This window comes from Solanum stenotomum, chromosome 6 (assembly GCF_019186545.1).
Source record: "Solanum stenotomum isolate F172 chromosome 6, ASM1918654v1, whole genome shotgun sequence".
Lineage (NCBI taxonomy): Eukaryota > Viridiplantae > Streptophyta > Magnoliopsida > Solanales > Solanaceae > Solanum > Solanum stenotomum.
In genome coordinates, this window is record NC_064287.1 from 51,026,341 (window position 1) to 51,045,398 (window position 19,058).

Consider the following 19,058-nt stretch of genomic DNA (forward strand, 5'->3'; position numbering starts at 1 on the left):
GAATTGACTACCACTCTCCAAGAAATTGAGAGTTTGTAACTCGCAGATTTAAACATGTCATAATATTTATGTGACTAAAAACATGTTATTAAGTTGTTTAAAATTAAATTCTTATAAATATAATAAAATATGTCATTTTTTAAAATCCCCCACCCCCTTTTTGTCCCCTTTTGGTGTATGCCAATTATTAAAAAGAAAATTATGAGAAATTTGAAATTTCTTTTTAGAAAAAAATAAGAGATTAGATATCTTAACAATTTTAGAGAATAATGTATGCACCCTTTTGTTGAATGTTGTTTGCTTTAATTTTGTTTCATTCTCTTTGTTCCTGCTTGTAATTAAGATTCATTCAGAATTTTGCTAATTACAACTTTGAATTTGAATTTGTCTTAATCAGTATAGTTTATGAGTTTGAAACTTTGATTAATTGCTTTGATGCTAAAGTTTTAACCTAAATGGGATCACCTAATTAACATGAATTATCTAAACTAATGTATATGATGTGCATGTCAGTATGCCATTTGTTATTGTTCACTCTCTTTCATCATCCCTTTTATCAAAATCCTAAAAAAAAGTGATCAATTTGTTTTTTATTTCATATTCTATTATTCGATGTTTAATATTTATATTGAGGTCAAATTAAATTTAAATTGAGTATTGCAGAATCTATTTTCAAATACGGTACTTCCAACACAAAAAATAAAATAAAATCGAGAGAATGCATCTACTCGTTGTTGTGTAGTTAGTAAAAGAAATTGGATCAGGTCATTCATACATTCATATGGTCTATCCAAACTCATATTAAAGAGACAAAAAAAATATACATATACATATATTCATATTAAGCCTTTAAAATCCTTTAATTCTTTAAGTAATTTCATATCTAATATTCAAACTCAACACTTCTAATTAAGACAAAGCCTAACATGATTATTAACTAATTAAACAATTAATCTTTCTTAGGTAAATACCCCCCACCCAACCTATTTATTTTTATTTTTTATAAACTTTAAGTTAGGTTTATGAAAACGATGGTATTTATGTTCGTGGCAATTGTACAAATCTTCAATATTCTATATGATTTTATATTAAACAAAGCAAGAATATATTTTAGAGTTCATAAAGTTTAAGAAATGTGGAGACTCCCTCGATATCTGTATAGGACTCAATTAAATTTAGATTCACTCATTATAAAATTCATTTATGGGATAATGCTTCCACTAGAATTTTTTCTATTTTAATTTCTTCGAATTTGAGACTTTTGAGTAAGGGTGAGAAATCCTTGTTAATTAATCCAGCAATTCTTTATTTGAAAATAGAGTTCCCAATGAACTAATTTTTATTTTGTTTGTTTTGGTGAAAAATAAATAAATAATCTAAGATTTTCAAAATAAATAGTTTTTGGCTGAAGTAAAGTTAGGCAATCCGCCTTTGCCATATTTTGAAAAAGTTACACAAAAAATGTAAGGCTTTGACCAATAAAAGGTCGTCATTGATTACATTACAATTTAGAAATAATTGAATTTGTCACGATTCATGAACCATATTGTCAAAAAGAAAAAAGAAAGAAAAAGAATGAAGAATAATTATAAAGAGGTCATTAGGGGTCATTTGATTAATAGTTTAAAGGGATACGACTCAAATATTTCATCGAACTTTCAGAAAAAAAAATTCTATATCATCCGTTAAAAGTTTGGCTCATCTATGCTATTTTTGTTTGAGAAAAGACTCATCCATGTCATTATTGGTTAACTGAAATGACATAAATGAGTCAAAATTTTAACATTTTTCTCAAAGTTCAATAGTATATTTGAACTTTTTTCCTTTTAAAAAATGATAAAATTAAAGACGTGGCCGAATCATAATTGACCAGGTGTAAAAATGCTTTTGCAAAACCAAAATTATTTTCAGTTAACAAATAATTACATTGATGAGCCTTTTCTCAAACGAAAATGACATAAATGAATCAAACTTTAAATAGATGTCACAGATGAGCCTTTTCTCAAAGTTCGATGACATATTTGAGTCTTTTCCCTTTAAATATTTAATCAGTATATATTGTTAACCACAATTATTGATCATCACTCCACCATTAGTTATTACTATATCCATCATATTATCAATCATAACCACCAAATGCATTATGCATGTACTATCAACCAACATTATAAATCAACACCAATCACCATCTCACATACTATCAGTCTATCACCTCGACACCTACTTACATGTGTAAAACATAGAATTTAAATACTATGATATATGTTCATTTCTTAGCTCTTAGGTCACAACTTAGATGAGAAGATAACAAGCATGATTTTTACGAAAAAAAGTCTTTCTTCTCTTATGATTAATCAAGTTATAAAGTAAGATCAAGAGAGCAGATAATGGAAAAACTACCTATCTAGACATACTTAACTACCACATATACATATTTTATCTCTACTTTAAAAAATTACATAGAATACCACCTTTTAAAAAATATATCATATTTAAAAAAAAAAAAATCAGATACACAATCCCTTTAAAAATGATAATGTATAATTATCTTANCTCAAAGTTCGATGACATATTTGAGTCTTTTCCCTTTAAATATTTAATCAGTATATATTGTTAACCACAATTATTGATCATCACTCCACCATTAGTTATTACTATATCCATCATATTATCAATCATAACCACCAAATGCATTATGCATGTACTATCAACCAACATTATAAATCAACACCAATCACCATCTCACATACTATCAGTCTATCACCTCGACACCTACTTACATGTGTAAAACATAGAATTTAAATACTATGATATATGTTCATTTCTTAGCTCTTAGGTCACAACTTAGATGAGAAGATAACAAGCATGATTTTTACGAAAAAAATTCTTTCTTCTCTTATGATTAATCAAGTTATAAAGTAAGACCAAGAGAGCAAATTAATTATTTCTGTTAGCATTACACTCTTTTACACTAATAGAACTTCTTATACCTAAATGTAGCCATGAATAATTGAACAAATTAGAGATTATGACAAAGGGGTCAAAGATTACACTATCTAATTTTGACATCATATTCTTATTTTTGAATAGAAAGAATAACTAGTATTTTAAATATTTTTTATATTTATTAGTTTTAAATAAATACAAATACTTTTATATATTCAAATGTTGAGAAAAATAAATAATTTTAATCATTTAATATTTAAATTTTAATATATATACTTTTATTTTCAAATCTTTTAATTTAACACATATCTTAATATTCACTATTTTAAAACCATTGTTATTTTGATTTCGATTTTAAACACACTTTGTGGAAAAATTATCAAAATACTAGGAGTTAAGATTAATTAAAAATTAAATTGGCAATTTACAAGTTAGTAGCAAAATTACTATCATAACCTTCATACCTTATCTCCTCCTTAAGGACACGTGTTCGTTCACAACAAACTTTTGTCTTACTCAAAATCCACAAACCGACGTCGTTTTTTCTCTCTATTTGATTAATAATATTTTTTCTTCTTAAAACTTAACCAGTGTAGTTCTGAGTGTAAGAAGAAGACAAACTAAAACGTGAACGGAGAAAATGTTGCCGATTACCGGCAAAGGCAGCGGAGTTGGCCAGTTACTGGCGGCTGTAGCGGCGGCGCTACTGCTCCGACTTTTCTCCTCTCCTGGTCAGGCGATTTTACCGGATAATGAAGACGTTCCCGATGATGACGGCGGGAGAGGAAGTGAAAATGACGAAGCTACGGTTGCTGGAAAAGTACTTCCGGTTACTATTAGATGGACTAATATCACTTGCTCGCTCTCTGATAAATCCGCAAATACGGTGAGTGAGTCCATTGCATTTTTTTTTTCGAATATAGATTGAATTTCGAAGTAGCGTTTGGAGAAGTCAAGTGAAGTCGGAAACAAAGCATGCGAGCTTATGTTGATAAATGTTATAGTAGATTATTTGGTGAACTTATGAACAGTTCTTCTATTTAGCTTTTTTTAATTCAAAATATTGTGTAATTAAGCTGAAATTGATGATAGCACTCAGAGCTTGTTGCCAAATTCTGTGTAGTAGAAATGTAGAATAACACAGACATTATGCCAGATGATGAACTTCTCTTCAGTTAATTTCATCAGTTTGCCGTTATCAAGGAGGCTTGTATGTTTTAATTTATGTATATTAGATATAGATATTACCAGTAAACTATAATAGATATCGGTCCTGTTAAGTGACAGGGAGTGAGCAGTTATCTTAATAGTTGGATATATATATATATGTGTGTGTGCGCGCGCACGTGTGTATACCGGGGTTTGTTAGAGGGAACAAATGAGAAATTTCGTGTGTGTTAGCAGATATACATATATTGCTTATCTCGTCTTATCAGAAGAAAAAAGAAGGAACGAAGGAATGTACTGCTGGAACTCTATAAGAATATAACCAATGAATATGAATATTCTCAATGACCATGAAAAGAACACCCATACTTTCACCTCTTTCCTTCTTAGTAGCCAAACAGATATTGTTACTTCAAAGTGACTTCACAGTTTTAAGTGTTTAACCTTTGATGGTATCTTCATAATCTAGTCTATTTCCTCAAATTTATGATAAACTATGTGGCTTGGCCTTTTCATTTTGAGAAGGTAAGTAACACAATTATGTGTATTGACCTTATAAGTAATTGTGGCTTCCCCTTAATTTTAATTCTCACCTACATATTCTTTTATTCTCCCTTTAACTTTTGCTCATTTTGCTTTTTGAGATAACTAATTTCTTGTTGTAGTGGTTTAAGCAACATGCAAGTTTCCCATGATTGGAATTGTGTAGTTATTCTGAGGGCCAGACTCAAATGATATTTGACGTTGACATTCAAAATCTTTCTGTATCTTTTCATCTCCCCCGAACTCTAGGTGCGGTTTTTGCTAAAAAATGTGACAGGAGAAGCCAAACCTGGTCGATTGCTAGCAATAATGGGTCCATCAGGATCAGGAAAGACTACTCTTCTCAATGTTCTGGCAGGTCAAACAAAAGCATCACCTAAGTTAAATTTGTCTGGTCTTTTGGACATCAATGGGGTGCCGTTTTCAAACAAAATATACAAGTACGTCCACTGTCAATTAGACTGATTACTTTTCTCTTGAGAGAAATTCTTAACAAGATGATGGAATTTTTTGCTCCTACAGGTTTGCCTATGTTAGACAAGAAGATCTTTTCTTTTCCCAGTTGACTGTTCGAGAAACTCTCTCTCTTGCAGCTGAACTGCAGCTACAGGACGTATCTTCAATAGAAGAGAGAGATGAATATGTGAACAATCTATTGTTTAAAACAGGTTTGGTAAGGTTTCCCTCTGTCTTACCGCGGTACTTAATGTTTTATATAGTACATCTCACATCCAACTTTTAATATGATGAACCAAACATCCGATACTGAACAAAATAATTTTTTGATTAATATCCATTGTATTACAATTTTGCACTACAATCTCTGAATAATTTGTCCATGAACAAATAATCCCTTATCCATGTTAATTCCCTTTTCATTCTTCAATGTGTTTGCTGCTCTATCTTCAGTTTCTGCTTCTTGAAAAATCTGGAATCTGTTGGTATTACTTCTGCATTTAGTAGAGAAATCTCTCTACTTTGTCCTCAGTAGTGTTGGTTTCATGTCACTTTAAAAGGTCAGTTGTGCTGATTCACGCATTGGTGATGCAAAATTTCGTGGAATTAGTGGAGGTGAAAAGAAGCGCCTGTCACTTGCATGTGAGCTTATTGCCAGTCCATCTGTAGTTTTTGCTGATGAACCTACCACTGGTAAGTTATGCTATTGCTTTTGCTAGTCCACGTTTTCTGGCATTATGCTTTGATCATGATGTTATCATCCAATTTTTCTGCCTTTATTCAACTTAGTTGACCAGTGAGTATATTTGTCTGGTTGACATTATATGCTTTAACTTTTCACAATGACTAGTCATTACAACATTTCTAGAAGCACATATAAACCAAGGAGAGTCTTTATAAAATCAAAGGTTTTAAAGTAGGATAACTATAGATTTCTGGCCACTATGCTTCCCTGTAGAGTGTAGTCTTCTCTATGAAGTTAAAATAGCAGGGACTCCCAATATTCACTTTTATCTCTTCTATCTTTCACTTATAATGGTGCTTACCTCCTGGCCACAACCATTATTCAGTTGTGCTGACTCCTTAGTTACATGACTCTGTCAAATTTTCATGTAAAGGAAGTCAGAATAATTATTGGNGATAACTATAGATTTCTGGTCACTATGCTTCCCTGTAGAGTGTAGTCTTCTCTATGAAGTTAAAATAGCAGGGACTCCCAATATTCACTTTTATCTCTTCTATCTTTCACTTATAATGGTGCTTACCTCCTGGCCACAACCGTTATTCAGTTGTGCTGACTTCTTAGTTACATGACTCTGTCAAATTTTCATGTAAAGGAAGTCAGAGTAATTATCGGATGAGATGCATAAAAAGATTGTTGAGCTTGTGTAGGCATCCAAATCCTGTGATTATATGGTTCTATAGAAGTCTAAAAAATGAATCTGAATATTTTTTCTATCCTTGTAGAGGCTTAATTAGTTCTTCTACTTGCGCAGACAATATGCTGAACTCAATAATGTCCAAAAACAAATGTTTGCTTATGGTGCTATTAAGGACTTCAAAACCAGTATCTCGGATTCTGTATTCCTTGTGCTATTGTACTGTCTGGAAATGTGTATGCTTGATTCTCTTTATGTCAAGGAAATCTTGTGGGGTTTTATTTAGATATATGGTACCAATTTCGAAGTACTTTTGTATGTAAAGCAGTGCATTTGGTTTTAGAAGCTTCTACGTGTAGAGGGGGAAGGAATAAACATATAAAATGAAAGCTAACAAGATGAGCTTCTGGTGGAAAAACGTTCAGACTGGAGCTAAACCAATATCATACATTCATTAGTTAATGACTTGATGAGTATTTCTCCCTCTTTCATATAGAATGCATTTATGCATCCTAGTTTTGTCTAGCTTATTCTCTTGTATATTAGTGGTGTTCTTTTTTGTAAGGATCTTCTATGTTAATGTCATGCCTTTTTTGTTAATGGTTTCGGTGTCTGGATTCCGTTTTAGCCTCCTACAATGGAGGTTCAGCTTGAAAGCTAGTTGTATTATGTTTAACTTACTTTGAATCATTCACATAGTAATAATAGAAAGTTTTCCACCCTTAACTTCTAAAAAATATGAACTGTCAACTTCCCTCGGTGGCAGTTGCGAGATATTACTAGCTCTTTAAATCTAAAATGAAGGACGTTTATAATTTAGGAAAATTTTGATTTTGAGTAGAAACAATTGAATATATTATTGAAGTCATAATACTGATGCAAAGACAAGGTTTTACTTCAATGGTTTCTTGTTCACCTTTTTACTCCTTCCCCACAAAACCCTGCTTTCAGGACTTGATGCTTTTCAAGCAGAGCGAGTGATGGAAACCTTAAGACAACTTGCACAAGATGGACATACTGTTATATGTTCTATACACCAGCCTAGAGGGTCTGTGTATGCAAAATTCGACGACATTGTTCTGTTGGCAGGGGGCTCGCTCATTTATGCAGGTCCTGCATGTGATGAAGTACTAGCATACTTCTCGAAATTCGGGTTTGTTATATGATCGATTCCTAAAATTACTTATATAATTTATATAACCTTATAGTATTGTGCTTTGGTACTCAATTAGGCATTGTATTCCTGGAACTGTAGCTTATTTGTGCAGTTTGTGGTCTGACAACATATATGTCTACATGGTGCCTGTTAATTGGAACATGTATTCTTTCAAGTAGAGCTAAATGTCCCTTTGATAAACTTGATGGTGATTTTAGTTTCACATTTTATTCTTAAACACATAATATCAAGTTAGAATGTGGTAAGGCGAAAATCATAGATGCTATATCTATCTATAAGGAGAAGAAATCTTGTAAAGAATGGGATTCTTATAAGTAGAATAGGTACTTTGATCTTGGAACGAGCATGAAGTAGCATGATAAGGAAATACCGTTTATGAATTTAGGGTGTGAGTTGCAACACTTCATGATGTAAACGTATACTCTTGGTTTTTCTTTCTGGTTATTTTTGTGGGGGAGGGTGTGGGGTGAGGGATGTGTACATATATATGTGCGTGCACACATGTGTGCTTGTGTAAATTTATGCATTTAAGTGAGGCCATTGCCATGGATATGGAGCCAGCTTAATTTCCTATGATTCACGTGAAGTGAAAACTGCAATTTGTTAATCAAGTATTGATGATGGTTACTAAATGACAGGTACATTTGTCCAGATAATGTAAATCCTGCTGAATTTTTGGCTGATCTAATATCTATAGACTATAGTTCTCGAGAGAGTGTATATTCTTCTCAAAAGAGAATAAATGGTCTAGTTGAGTCATTCTCAGAAAAGATACCAGAGGTTTTATATGCAACTTCACTTGTAAGGGATAGCTCGAAGACCCATGTGAACTTCCAAAAGAAATCTATTTCACACAAAGGTGGCTGGTGGAGGCAGTTTAGGTTACTTCTCAAGCGTGCATGGATGCAAGTGAGTCCCATCTATATAATTCTCATCCGATGTCACTAACCTGTTTTAACAGGAATTTGGAAGTAGTTACCATACTGATTATAAATAGTGCTGGAACTATAAATTCATATAAATAGCAATGATCACTGAAAAGGAGAAATTCGTTCATTTGTCTGGAAAATTTAACAGATGTAAATTGGAGAATTTTAGCCTGTTGTGTGCTATAGGTCATTTGTTCGAGTCTAACTGCATTTTCATGCTATGTAGCTAGTTAGAGCTTACCCTATCTCCAATAGATATGATTTATTTATTTTCTCCAGATTGAGGACTTCCTTCAATCCGTTTCTTATGCAAAAAAGAAAAAGAAAGTGATACTTGAGCAATTTTGCATTTTTTTGATTTTGGATCTATTATAATTGAGATCAATTAAATTGATGAATAGGCTTCTCGTGATGGACCAACAAACAAAGTTCGGGCAAGGATGTCAATTGCTTCAGCTTTGATATTTGGTTCTATATTCTGGAGGATGGGCAGATCACAAACGTCAATACAAGACAGGATGGGATTACTTCAGGTTTGAAATGCCAGTATATTCTATCAGGTCCTGTCAATAAGATTAATGTAGCGTCAACATGTACTCTTGATTGTGCATGAATAGGAAGAGTAACTGTTCTTTTCCTCGAGTTTTCTGTGCTCAAAAGCAGAATTTTCTTATTCTTTAAAGTTTAACCAATTGCTCAGCTAATAATCTGTGGGCAAGTAACCAAAATTGGGAGAAGATGCCATACTTCCAGCGATTAAAAAACATCAAACATGAAAGTACAAGTGCCAAATTGATGAGGCAATGGGGTTCCTAATCAATAACCTTCCAATTTGCATGTGTTCATGCGTAGGTTGCTGCAATAAACACTGCTATGGCTGCTCTCACAAAAACAGTTGGTGTCTTTCCCAAGGAACGAGCAATTGTTGATAGAGAGCGTGCAAAAGGGTCTTATGCTCTGGGACCATATTTGCTTTCCAAGTTGATTGCTGAGATTCCTGTTGGAGCAGCATTTCCTCTACTCTTTGGTGGCATCCTATACCCAATGGCTCGACTTCATCCTACCATTTCTAGGTGAGTTTACCACTGTTTATGAGTTGTACACATATATGCGTTGCTGATTAGAGTGAAGATATTAAGGCTATTTCATGTGATCTCCCCGATTTCAAGCATGTTTTTCTCAAGGACAGAGGTCTCCCTGCTTTAAGAAATTCTTTTTTTGATGACCGAGAAATTCTCAGGGCCAGTGATGCAAGATTTAGAACTCGGTGGATCATGGGTGCTTTTAAGTAATTACAAAAAAGATCCTAAGATGAAAAGATCTAAGTTACTAGCTGATCTCTGAGGCTGCTTTGAGTAAAGTATGGGGAAACTGCATGTCAATGCATTTTCCTGTGACTAATACTTAGGAGAAGACAGAGAAGGTCTTAAGCTACAATACCTCAATAAATACATCAAATCAAGCTCAGAAAAAACTTGGCATTCAGAAAGACAACTTTTAATATCTTTATTAGAAATATCCACATTCAAGTAATTTTTCTAGGTTGAATAGCAGCAAAGGATATAATCATCTCAGTCATAATCAGTTCATCTATTTTTTTTACGAAAAAAGGGCTGTGGTTAATGTTTTATGGATTGTCAAAATCTTTCTTGAACAAAGCAATTGAAATGGGAACACATGTATGCATATATTCCTTCTTTCATTAACTTTCTGTGCATCAAATTAATGACTTCATAACCATCAGTAAAGATGTCATATAAGCTTCTTCACCAATCACCTTGCTGCGCTCATATTTGCCAGGTTCAACGAAGGTATTTACTCTGAAGTCTTACTGTGCCTTTATTGAGAAAAGGGTCTTCGCAGTCAATTTTTTGCACTATGGCATTCATTCGTTGTTTCTTGCATTCACTTTCCGAATTTTAGTGGTCCCGTGACTTTTCCCCCCTCCAGTGACAGATGCTATCTGTAGCTTTTGGTAACTGGTATTTCAATAAAATGAGACACAAGGTTGGAAATTAGAATACACTCCACATTGAGTGCTGAAACCGTTCTGCTTTGGTTTGTAGATTTGGGAAGTTCTGCGGAATTGTGACAGTGGAGTCTTTTGCTGCATCTGCTATGGGCTTGACTGTGGGAGCTATGGTTCCAACGACTGAAGCTGCATTAGCATTAGGTCCCTCTCTTATGACAGTTTTTATTGTCTTTGGAGGCTCCTATGTCAATTCAGACAACACACCAATTATTTTTCGGTGGATTCCTCGAGTTTCGCTTATAAGATGGTACTAAATGTCCCTTCATATGCCAGAGTACTGGGCCATTCCTTGAGTCTACTAGTCTTTCTATCCAAGGGCTTCAATAGTTGGTGAATTTCTTGTTACTTTCAGGGCGTTTCAGGGGCTTAGCATCAATGAATTTAGTGGCCTTCAATTTGAGCATCAAAAAACATTTGACGTACAGTCTGGTGAACAGGTGAGTGAAGACAGAGGACTCCTTTTTACTTCATAAGATTCTCCTTTGAATTGCTCTACTATCTTTTGTAGAAATTTTTATGTATGGACATCAATTGTTAGATCATTGAACTAAAACTTCCAATTAGATGGCAAAAGCTTCTCTAATTTACCCAGAAAATCATGTCGGTGTATTGAAACCTTAGGAGGCTTTGGTGCAGAGAGAACTCAGGTTAGCTCTAGATGGCTCGTGAACCTTTCACGTCTGAGTATTAGCATGACCATTTAAGGACTAGTGTATGACTGATAGGCACAAATACTAAGGTTAACATGATGAACACATTGTTTATAAATGGCAATACTGCAGCCATGGTTTTGTTTTTTCCATTTTTTTTCTTTACTCAGAAACGTATTGTTTTGGTTGTTTTCTTCCTTTTGTTGTTCTTCAGCGTCATGCATCAGTTTGACACCTGGCCAACTTCTAACCTAAACTAGCTTCTATGTTCAATTTAGAGTGTTATTAATTTAGATTAGTGCTAAACCAAGGTGATAGTAAACATAGATAACTGGCAACCTGGAGAGTTGAAGTCAATACATACCTAAAATCTGTAGTAGACAACACTAAAAGAGCTTCACATTTCAAAAAGTGGAATACTGCCCCCTCTTTGGATCTTCGGGAGGTGATTCCATTGCAAGAATATTTTTTTCTCACTGTCCGAACTTCAAGATTGGATTCACCATATCCTCTCTCCCTTCATTTTATGCTTGCTGATCAAAATCCAAGCATTGGCAGTGAATCAAATTGTTTTCATCCTTGTATGGCAACATCTTGAATTTCGCTTCTACAGGTACTCGAGCGGCTATCATTTGGAGGCAGCCGAATAGGTGATACCATTACTGCTCAAAGTAGAATTCTCATGTTTTGGTATTACACAACGTATCTTCTCCTGGAGAAAAATAAGCCCAAGTATCAACGGCTTGAACCTCCACCACGTCTCAAAGATATCGAAGAAGAGCCAGAGGAAGAAGCAAAGCTTCAGCCCGTAAAGGATGATGATTTGCCTGAACCAATTCAACAACTTGAATCTCCGCCCTCAGATGAAGGTAAACCCGACAAGCAGCAGGAATCTTCTCCTGCTGATCCACTTGATCTGTTTACCCTTGACGGCTTGTAAATTGCTTGGGAAAAATGGATGATGTTGATAACAAAGATATGCGACTTTTTTATTGATTTATCTCCTACAGGTGCTAATCAAAAGGAGATGCTTGTGCAGTAAAGGGAGGTCTTTCTTATGTGAGCTATTGAGCTAATTCTACTAATATGCAGTAAATTTCATCTCCTTCCTGTTATCTTTAGGGGTCAAAAGCATTAGAAACTCCATGAAGATCGTCTCGACTTCCGAATAATCGTGAAGTGTGGTAACTATGATCTGAACTCTAATGTAAAGTTTGAACTTTTTGGCCTATTTTCATAACCAAAAAAAAAACTCACTGTTGATTGGATCATTGGAATCAAATAATTTCCATGACGAGTTTAGTAGGTCGTGTCAAATGGCATTTTCATCCTTGAAATGTATGGTTTTAATCGTTATTAGACTCCACCCGTGGGATTACACCAGGTATGGTTGGTATAATGTCTTTCCATATCCTCTTTGTTGATTCAGAAAAGGTTATTTAGGATTGTCGTTGCACCCAAAACTATGATCTAGTTGTCAATAAAGAGAATTTTAGAGTGGTAGTAGTTTGTGTTTGGTTACATTATTATAATCACTTTGTTATAATAACATCAGAAATAATAATAATAATAATAATAAAGAAAAACAGAAACAAGAATGATAAATTGCAGATATCAAAACTGAATAGTTGACCAGAATCATATCGAATTTGTACTTTAAAATGAATTCTATTAATTAATTCATTGACAAAAGTTAGTCAACGTCTTCTAGGTTTGGGTAAGCACGTCTTAAAACTGAAATAATTATTGCAGGATTTCAATAGTCAACTATAACATGGAGTTCAACATCCATTACGATAGGTCGATAAGAAAATAAATTTTGAACTTAATTTCATTTAAAAAATTAGCTCATGAGACGTAAATTGTTCAGTTCAAGTAGCGATTGGTATAATTCAATTCAACATTTTGTTCCTTGAAGAGGTATAGCTAAGTCGTGAATAGCCAATCATCGTACTATAAAAATTGGATAGGTTTGATCTATAGTCGCTTTCTTTGGATTAATATTCTTTTAAAGTTATTTCCATCTCAGTTTTGCGTCAGCCAATAAAATAATAATACTATATAGTATAGAAATTAAAAACCCTGGTGATCTGGTCTTTCCAACTACTTTCTGATTTCATTTTCAAAAATAAACAAATGAATAGTTTTTCAATTTATTGTTTAATAGATGTTTTACATTAAAACGTCCAACCCTACCTGGAAAATAAAATGGGAAGATACAGAGAACTAAATATTAAAAAAAGAACCGACCTGCACAAAAGTCAAACCATATTACCTGAATGACTAGTTGAATTTATGCACTAAAATTTGTTTAACATTGAAATTTATAGTACTTTTTCCACCGTAAATTTAGACATATAATCTTAAGAATTTTGAAAAATAATTTACATATTCAGAAACTACATCAAAAGTACAATAAATAACACGAATTAACAATTTTAAAAAAAGCAAAAGATATCATATACATTAGAATAAGAAATGTTAAAAATACCATGTAAGAGTAACCTCCTAGAATTGAAAATTTAAAATTGATTCGTTCTCATATATAAAAGGAGACACTTTTTATGAAGCAAATAAATAGATAGAAGTAGTAAGTATATTTTTTAAATATATTTTGAATTCTTTTAGTGAAAATACTCGGCCCGCTGCCAATTAATATTCATTATATTTGCAAGTTGCAAGTTGCAAGTTGCAAGACTAAATCATATATTGACCATGTCTACTTGACAAATGATATAATCTAAACTATTTTTCTATTTATTATCGGTGATGACAGTTAATATAACACGGTTTTCCTTAAATCATTTTTTGGCTTAATACTTTTAAATTAATACATTAATTAACATTACCCTATGTCTCCAACATCTATAAATACAAACACCCAAAGCCTATTATAACCCAAATCTCATTTTTCAATATTTATACAATTCTCAAAATTAATCACTCTAAATAATGGCAACAACAACTTCTTTTCTTTCATCTTCTCCATTTTCATCAAGACGAAAATCATCATCATCATCACGAAATTCGAGGACAACGACGTTGGCAATGGGGAGAGAAGCTCAAGATCGAAACTATTACAATGGTCGTAATGTAGATGAGAACTTAATTATTTTACGTAAGAGAATACATGAGATGAAAATGATCGAAAGAAATTACGAGCCTCCATCTGATTGGATGGATTGGGAAAAGAGTATATACGCTAATTACGATGCAAATATTTGTCAAGCATTGGGATTGTTGCAATCTCAATTAATGGATACAAGACCTAGTTTGGTTTTGGGCATGGCTGCACTTATTGGATTAAGTGTACCCATTTCAACTATTGTGATCTTGTTTCATTTGATTGAGTTAACCAAGGGAATTTTAGCTTGATACTATATTTTTTGTAACGGCTAAAGTATTGTCTGCTTTGATTTGATTCAATAGCTAGGACTAGCTTTGCGATTTTATTCTCAAAAACATTTCTATCGATCCCACTTATATATGGGATTGACCCTAACTTTTCTTGTTGCATATGTTTTAGTCATTCGTAGAATAATATTTTAAAGATTTTCTTTTGGTATGTACAATATTATATATTTATAACACAAGAATAAATAAAAGGTTTTTATTCTTTTCATTCTTTGTTCAATAGAGTGTCTGGATTTATGCATATTGGTTCTTTGTTGTTTTTTCTAAAAAAAAATTGTTCAATGTTTGATATTTATATTGGAATGTGATGAAGTTAGATTCGTTTAGAAAAGTCCAAATAAATTAAAGCTTAATACCTATCGGAGTAGACAAGTGGGGAGCAGGGAGTCCATTCGAATCCTTTTCGGTAAAATTTTTTTATTGTATTGTATGTATATATAAGATTAAAATTATTTTATATGTATGTATAGAAGATATTGAATTCTTTTGTTTTTTTTTAAATTATTTTTCGTGTGTTTACTTCTTTATATTTTGAACTTGGTTCCACTATTCCGTGCCTCACCTAATTCTCTTTCCCAAGGAAAAGACAATATAGTACTTATTTGCAATCATAAAAATAGAAAATTTTCAGAGTTACATGTTTTTCAAATATTGCCCTAGCCATTGATATCCAATAAAGTAAAACTTGCATAAATCAAGAGTTCCCAGCCATGGATTCAGGATTTGTACTTTTTAAAAAAAAATTATTTTATGATTTTTAGTTTTATTTCTTTTTATTCTTTTAAATTTTGAACTTAGCCTTCTTTTTTACTGTCAATCATTGATAAATAAGGGTAGATATTATAGGAGTAACATATATCTACCTTTTGTTACAAGTAAAAAACGTGTAACTGTCTCATTTAAAAATTTAAACTTACGAATATTTAATTCAAAAGAGAGAAGGGGAGCTCGGGGAAAGAGAGACATATAGATCGAGTATATATCCATCTCTATATTTATTAAATTGGGGATTCTGAAATGATAAAATAAATGGGGTAGGGGATAACCACTAAATAAAATTTAATTAATTAATTTAGAATAGCTTTTTTCTACGATTAAAAACTTAGGTTTCAAGAAATAAGATAATAAGATATTCCATTCCATAAAGCAGAGCATTAGTAACATTAATTAACCACATAATTACAAGAATAATTAATAAGATCATAACTATCCATCTTACACATTTCAAGAACAATTAATCATGTAGAGAATTCATCCACCTTTCTCCAAAAACCCTACTTGTGCCATATACCAAATTCAACAATTTTTTAAGTTCTCACACGATGTTCAATATTCAATTTGGGGCCAATCGACTAATTTGAATTCATATCATGCCACTTCGTGCAGATCAATTCGACTTTTTACTTTGCCATCTAGAGATAATTTGTCCTGAGTTAGGATACGAAATTGGAAGAAAATGTCAATGTATCAATTCTATTATTTTGCCTCTCTTTGCTTCTGAGGCAGTCTCTTGCTATGCGTCATTCTTGATAATTCATAGCTAAATAGCTCCCAGCTACATGAAATTTTTTTTATAATCCATCGCTAATATGTAACTAAATGAAATTAGGATGAGATTTGTTGTTTAGCTATGAAATTTTTCCGTCACTATACACAACCTGCTGCAAATAAATGAATTCAGTATAATTGATTTGTGAAACCAATTAATGAATTAAACACAAAGTAAATAAAATCAAGAAATTGGCTCAGAAATATATGAAAATATCACATAGAGAAAAAAAAAACTACTACAAGGTAAGTTTAAGGTTGCATCTTTCAATCTATAAGGAAATAAAAATTGAAAGAAGAAATCGAATGGAAGTTCTATATACTGACAGTGTATAATATTCTTACATCATCAAATTAACTAATTAAGTAATCTTTAATATAGTAATACCTAAGTGTTTAATTATAACACACATAATTTATTATAACATGTTAAATTATATAGATAGCTTACATACATTCAAACTATATATTGGCACATTATTTTGCTAATGCATGAAAAATTAAGGCGTAGTGGATATATAATAGGGAGCTCCCTTCAGTCCAAGACGTGACAACGCTAGCTAAACATAGCTCACGCATCGTTGAATCTCAAACACGTCAATTTCTAAAAATGTTTGTTGACGTGCTTGAGAATCAACGAGTCGTCAGCTGTGTTTTTAACCTTCGACTGCCTCGGACTGGACCGGAGAGAGCTCCTTATTTTCTCCATATGCCCTAAATAGAAGAAGAAATTTTTAATTAAATGCAAAAATAATAATAACATGAAGTCATACTTGAAACTACAAAAAGAAGAAGAAAACATGCATGGGACATAAAATAACACTAGAAAAATTAAATTTTAAATTTTGCTATATTATATATACTTTTAATTTATGAGTGAAGTGTGTGTGTGAGAATGGCAAGTTAAAAGAAAGAGAGAAATATATAAAGAGGGAAATTGGGAACATGAAAAATCTAAGTGTAGATTTAGAGCAGTGTACGAAGCCATACAAATAAATTATAAGTTATGTATAAAATAATTAGAGGTGATTTTTTTATAAATAATCATAAAAAGTATAGGTTAACTTGTACTGACTAATGATAGCATAATCTTCTCTATATATAATATCATAGTATTCTCATCGTTCCATTTTATGTGGCAAAATGGGGAGTACCAAGGTCAATGTAAAAATTCAAACCTATGTTCTTAAAAAAAATTTCTTCCAAAAAACTAATTACACAGTAAAAAATTATATAAAAGTATAATAGTCATAATAACTGATAATTCAAAATATTTCTAAAAAAGCATAATTAAAGTTTTTTTTTTTTACTCACAAAATACAATTGGTATACTTAACTATGTCTGATACGACATTACATTTATCAATATTGTACAAGTTGACAATTTATGTATGTGAGAATAGTCAAAAAAACAAAAGATCTCGTACACTCGTTATACATCAAATCAAACAGGTGTGTGGTAAAAAAAGTAATTTTGGGCACAACAATATATATTTGGGATGAGGTGGGAGTGATTTTGATGAATGACAAGATACAAAAAAATAAAATAAAATAAAAATAAAAATTAAGATGATTTAAACATGTAAAAAGAAATGTACAAATGCTTCAATGTACAGTTGTAAGAGGTTGGTTATGGATGATTTTAGGATAACTAAAGAAGTATCAGAGAGATATGATTAGGCAGGACATGGTATAGTTTCAGCTTATCGAGGGTATGCCATTAGATAAGAGACTATATATGAAGGTTACATATTCGAATAGATGAGTATTGTCTCACTTATACTTTCATACTAGTACTTATAACAATACTCTTATCTTAATCGTCAATTTTTATTACTATATGTTATTGATTGTACTTTCATTATAATAATATTTATATTGTTGTAGTTATTGTTTTTTTTTAAAAAAAATATTTGTCATGTTCCTTTAGTATTTTTTTCATGACTTTTCTATAAAAAAATCCAAACTACTTTGATATAGTTTTTTTTAGTAGAAGATCTGTCGAAAATAGTGACTAAGAAACAAAAGAAGTCATCACTAGGGATAAAATATGTGTACCACTTGTGAAATTACTTTAAATATATAAATTAAAGGGTAAAATATAAAATTGATTTACCAAAAATAATTGAGAGAAAATAGGACAGATCTTTGTGTGTAGACTGTAGTTCCATAGGAATAAAAAAGCAAATGGTAAAAATATCCTATTTAGCTTTTCTCCCCAACCACATGATGCAATTCAAAATAAGTACATATTTTTTCTCTGTTTTTTTTTAAATAATCATTTAGTATTTGGAGTTTTCTGATCCGATTAATTTGAATTTATGTCGGACATACTCCATTAAAATGATGCTCTTGATAAATTCTCAATTTTCGGAGTTAAAATTCAAATTCTTGATTATGAACGGAGATATTCAATCCATCTAAAAATAACTTTATTTTAACGTAAACTTCAAGAAATTAAAAAGAAGTACAAATTTGCTGAAATTTGTTGTCAAATTATAGGTATAAGTGGTTGTGATGACTCCTTCTATTTCTAATTACTCGATGTTTTTGTATTATATTGGGGATATATCTAATTTAAATTCATGTTATATAAGATTAATTAAAAGAGTGAGTTCTTCCTATAAAAAAAAATTTCACACGTAATGATCGGACTTGAAATTTGTAACTCGTATCTCTTCATGACTTCAATCCTTGGGCTATGCCATGATCAAACTCAAAAATGTATGTAGCATATAAATTTGTGTTATGCCTTTTATATAGTAATATATTTTTTTCGATATGAGATTAATTTAAAGTGTTACATAAACCCTTTTT

General features: G+C 31.8%; 2 protein-coding genes across 3 annotated transcripts; both read left to right on the forward strand.

Moving 5' to 3' along the window:
• Window positions 1-3,541: 3,541 nt before the first annotated feature.
• LOC125869404 (ABC transporter G family member 7) lies at window positions 3,542-12,573 on the forward strand. 2 transcript variants are annotated; one of them, XM_049549988.1, is made up of 12 exons: window positions 3,542-3,832; window positions 4,906-5,096; window positions 5,179-5,329; window positions 5,673-5,805; window positions 7,443-7,644; window positions 8,307-8,577; window positions 8,999-9,130; window positions 9,450-9,670; window positions 10,664-10,876; window positions 10,982-11,066; window positions 11,893-12,148; window positions 12,290-12,573. In XM_049549988.1, exons 1-12 carry the CDS (start codon window positions 3,587-3,589, stop codon window positions 12,319-12,321), a joined length of 2,133 nt encoding a protein of 710 aa, XP_049405945.1. In that variant the 5' UTR covers window positions 3,542-3,586; the 3' UTR covers window positions 12,322-12,573. The 2 variants fall into 2 exon arrangements, with proteins under 2 accessions (XP_049405945.1, XP_049405944.1); XM_049549987.1 differs by having other exon boundaries at window positions 11,893-12,573.
• A 1,608-nt stretch (window positions 12,574-14,181) lies between these two features.
• Window positions 14,182-14,671, forward strand: LOC125869429 (uncharacterized). The gene has a single exon (XM_049550014.1). The coding sequence runs from the start codon at window positions 14,232-14,234 to the stop codon at window positions 14,652-14,654; it is 423 nt and encodes a 140-aa protein (XP_049405971.1). The 5' UTR covers window positions 14,182-14,231; the 3' UTR covers window positions 14,655-14,671.
• The last annotated feature ends 4,387 nt before the right edge of the window (window positions 14,672-19,058 follow it).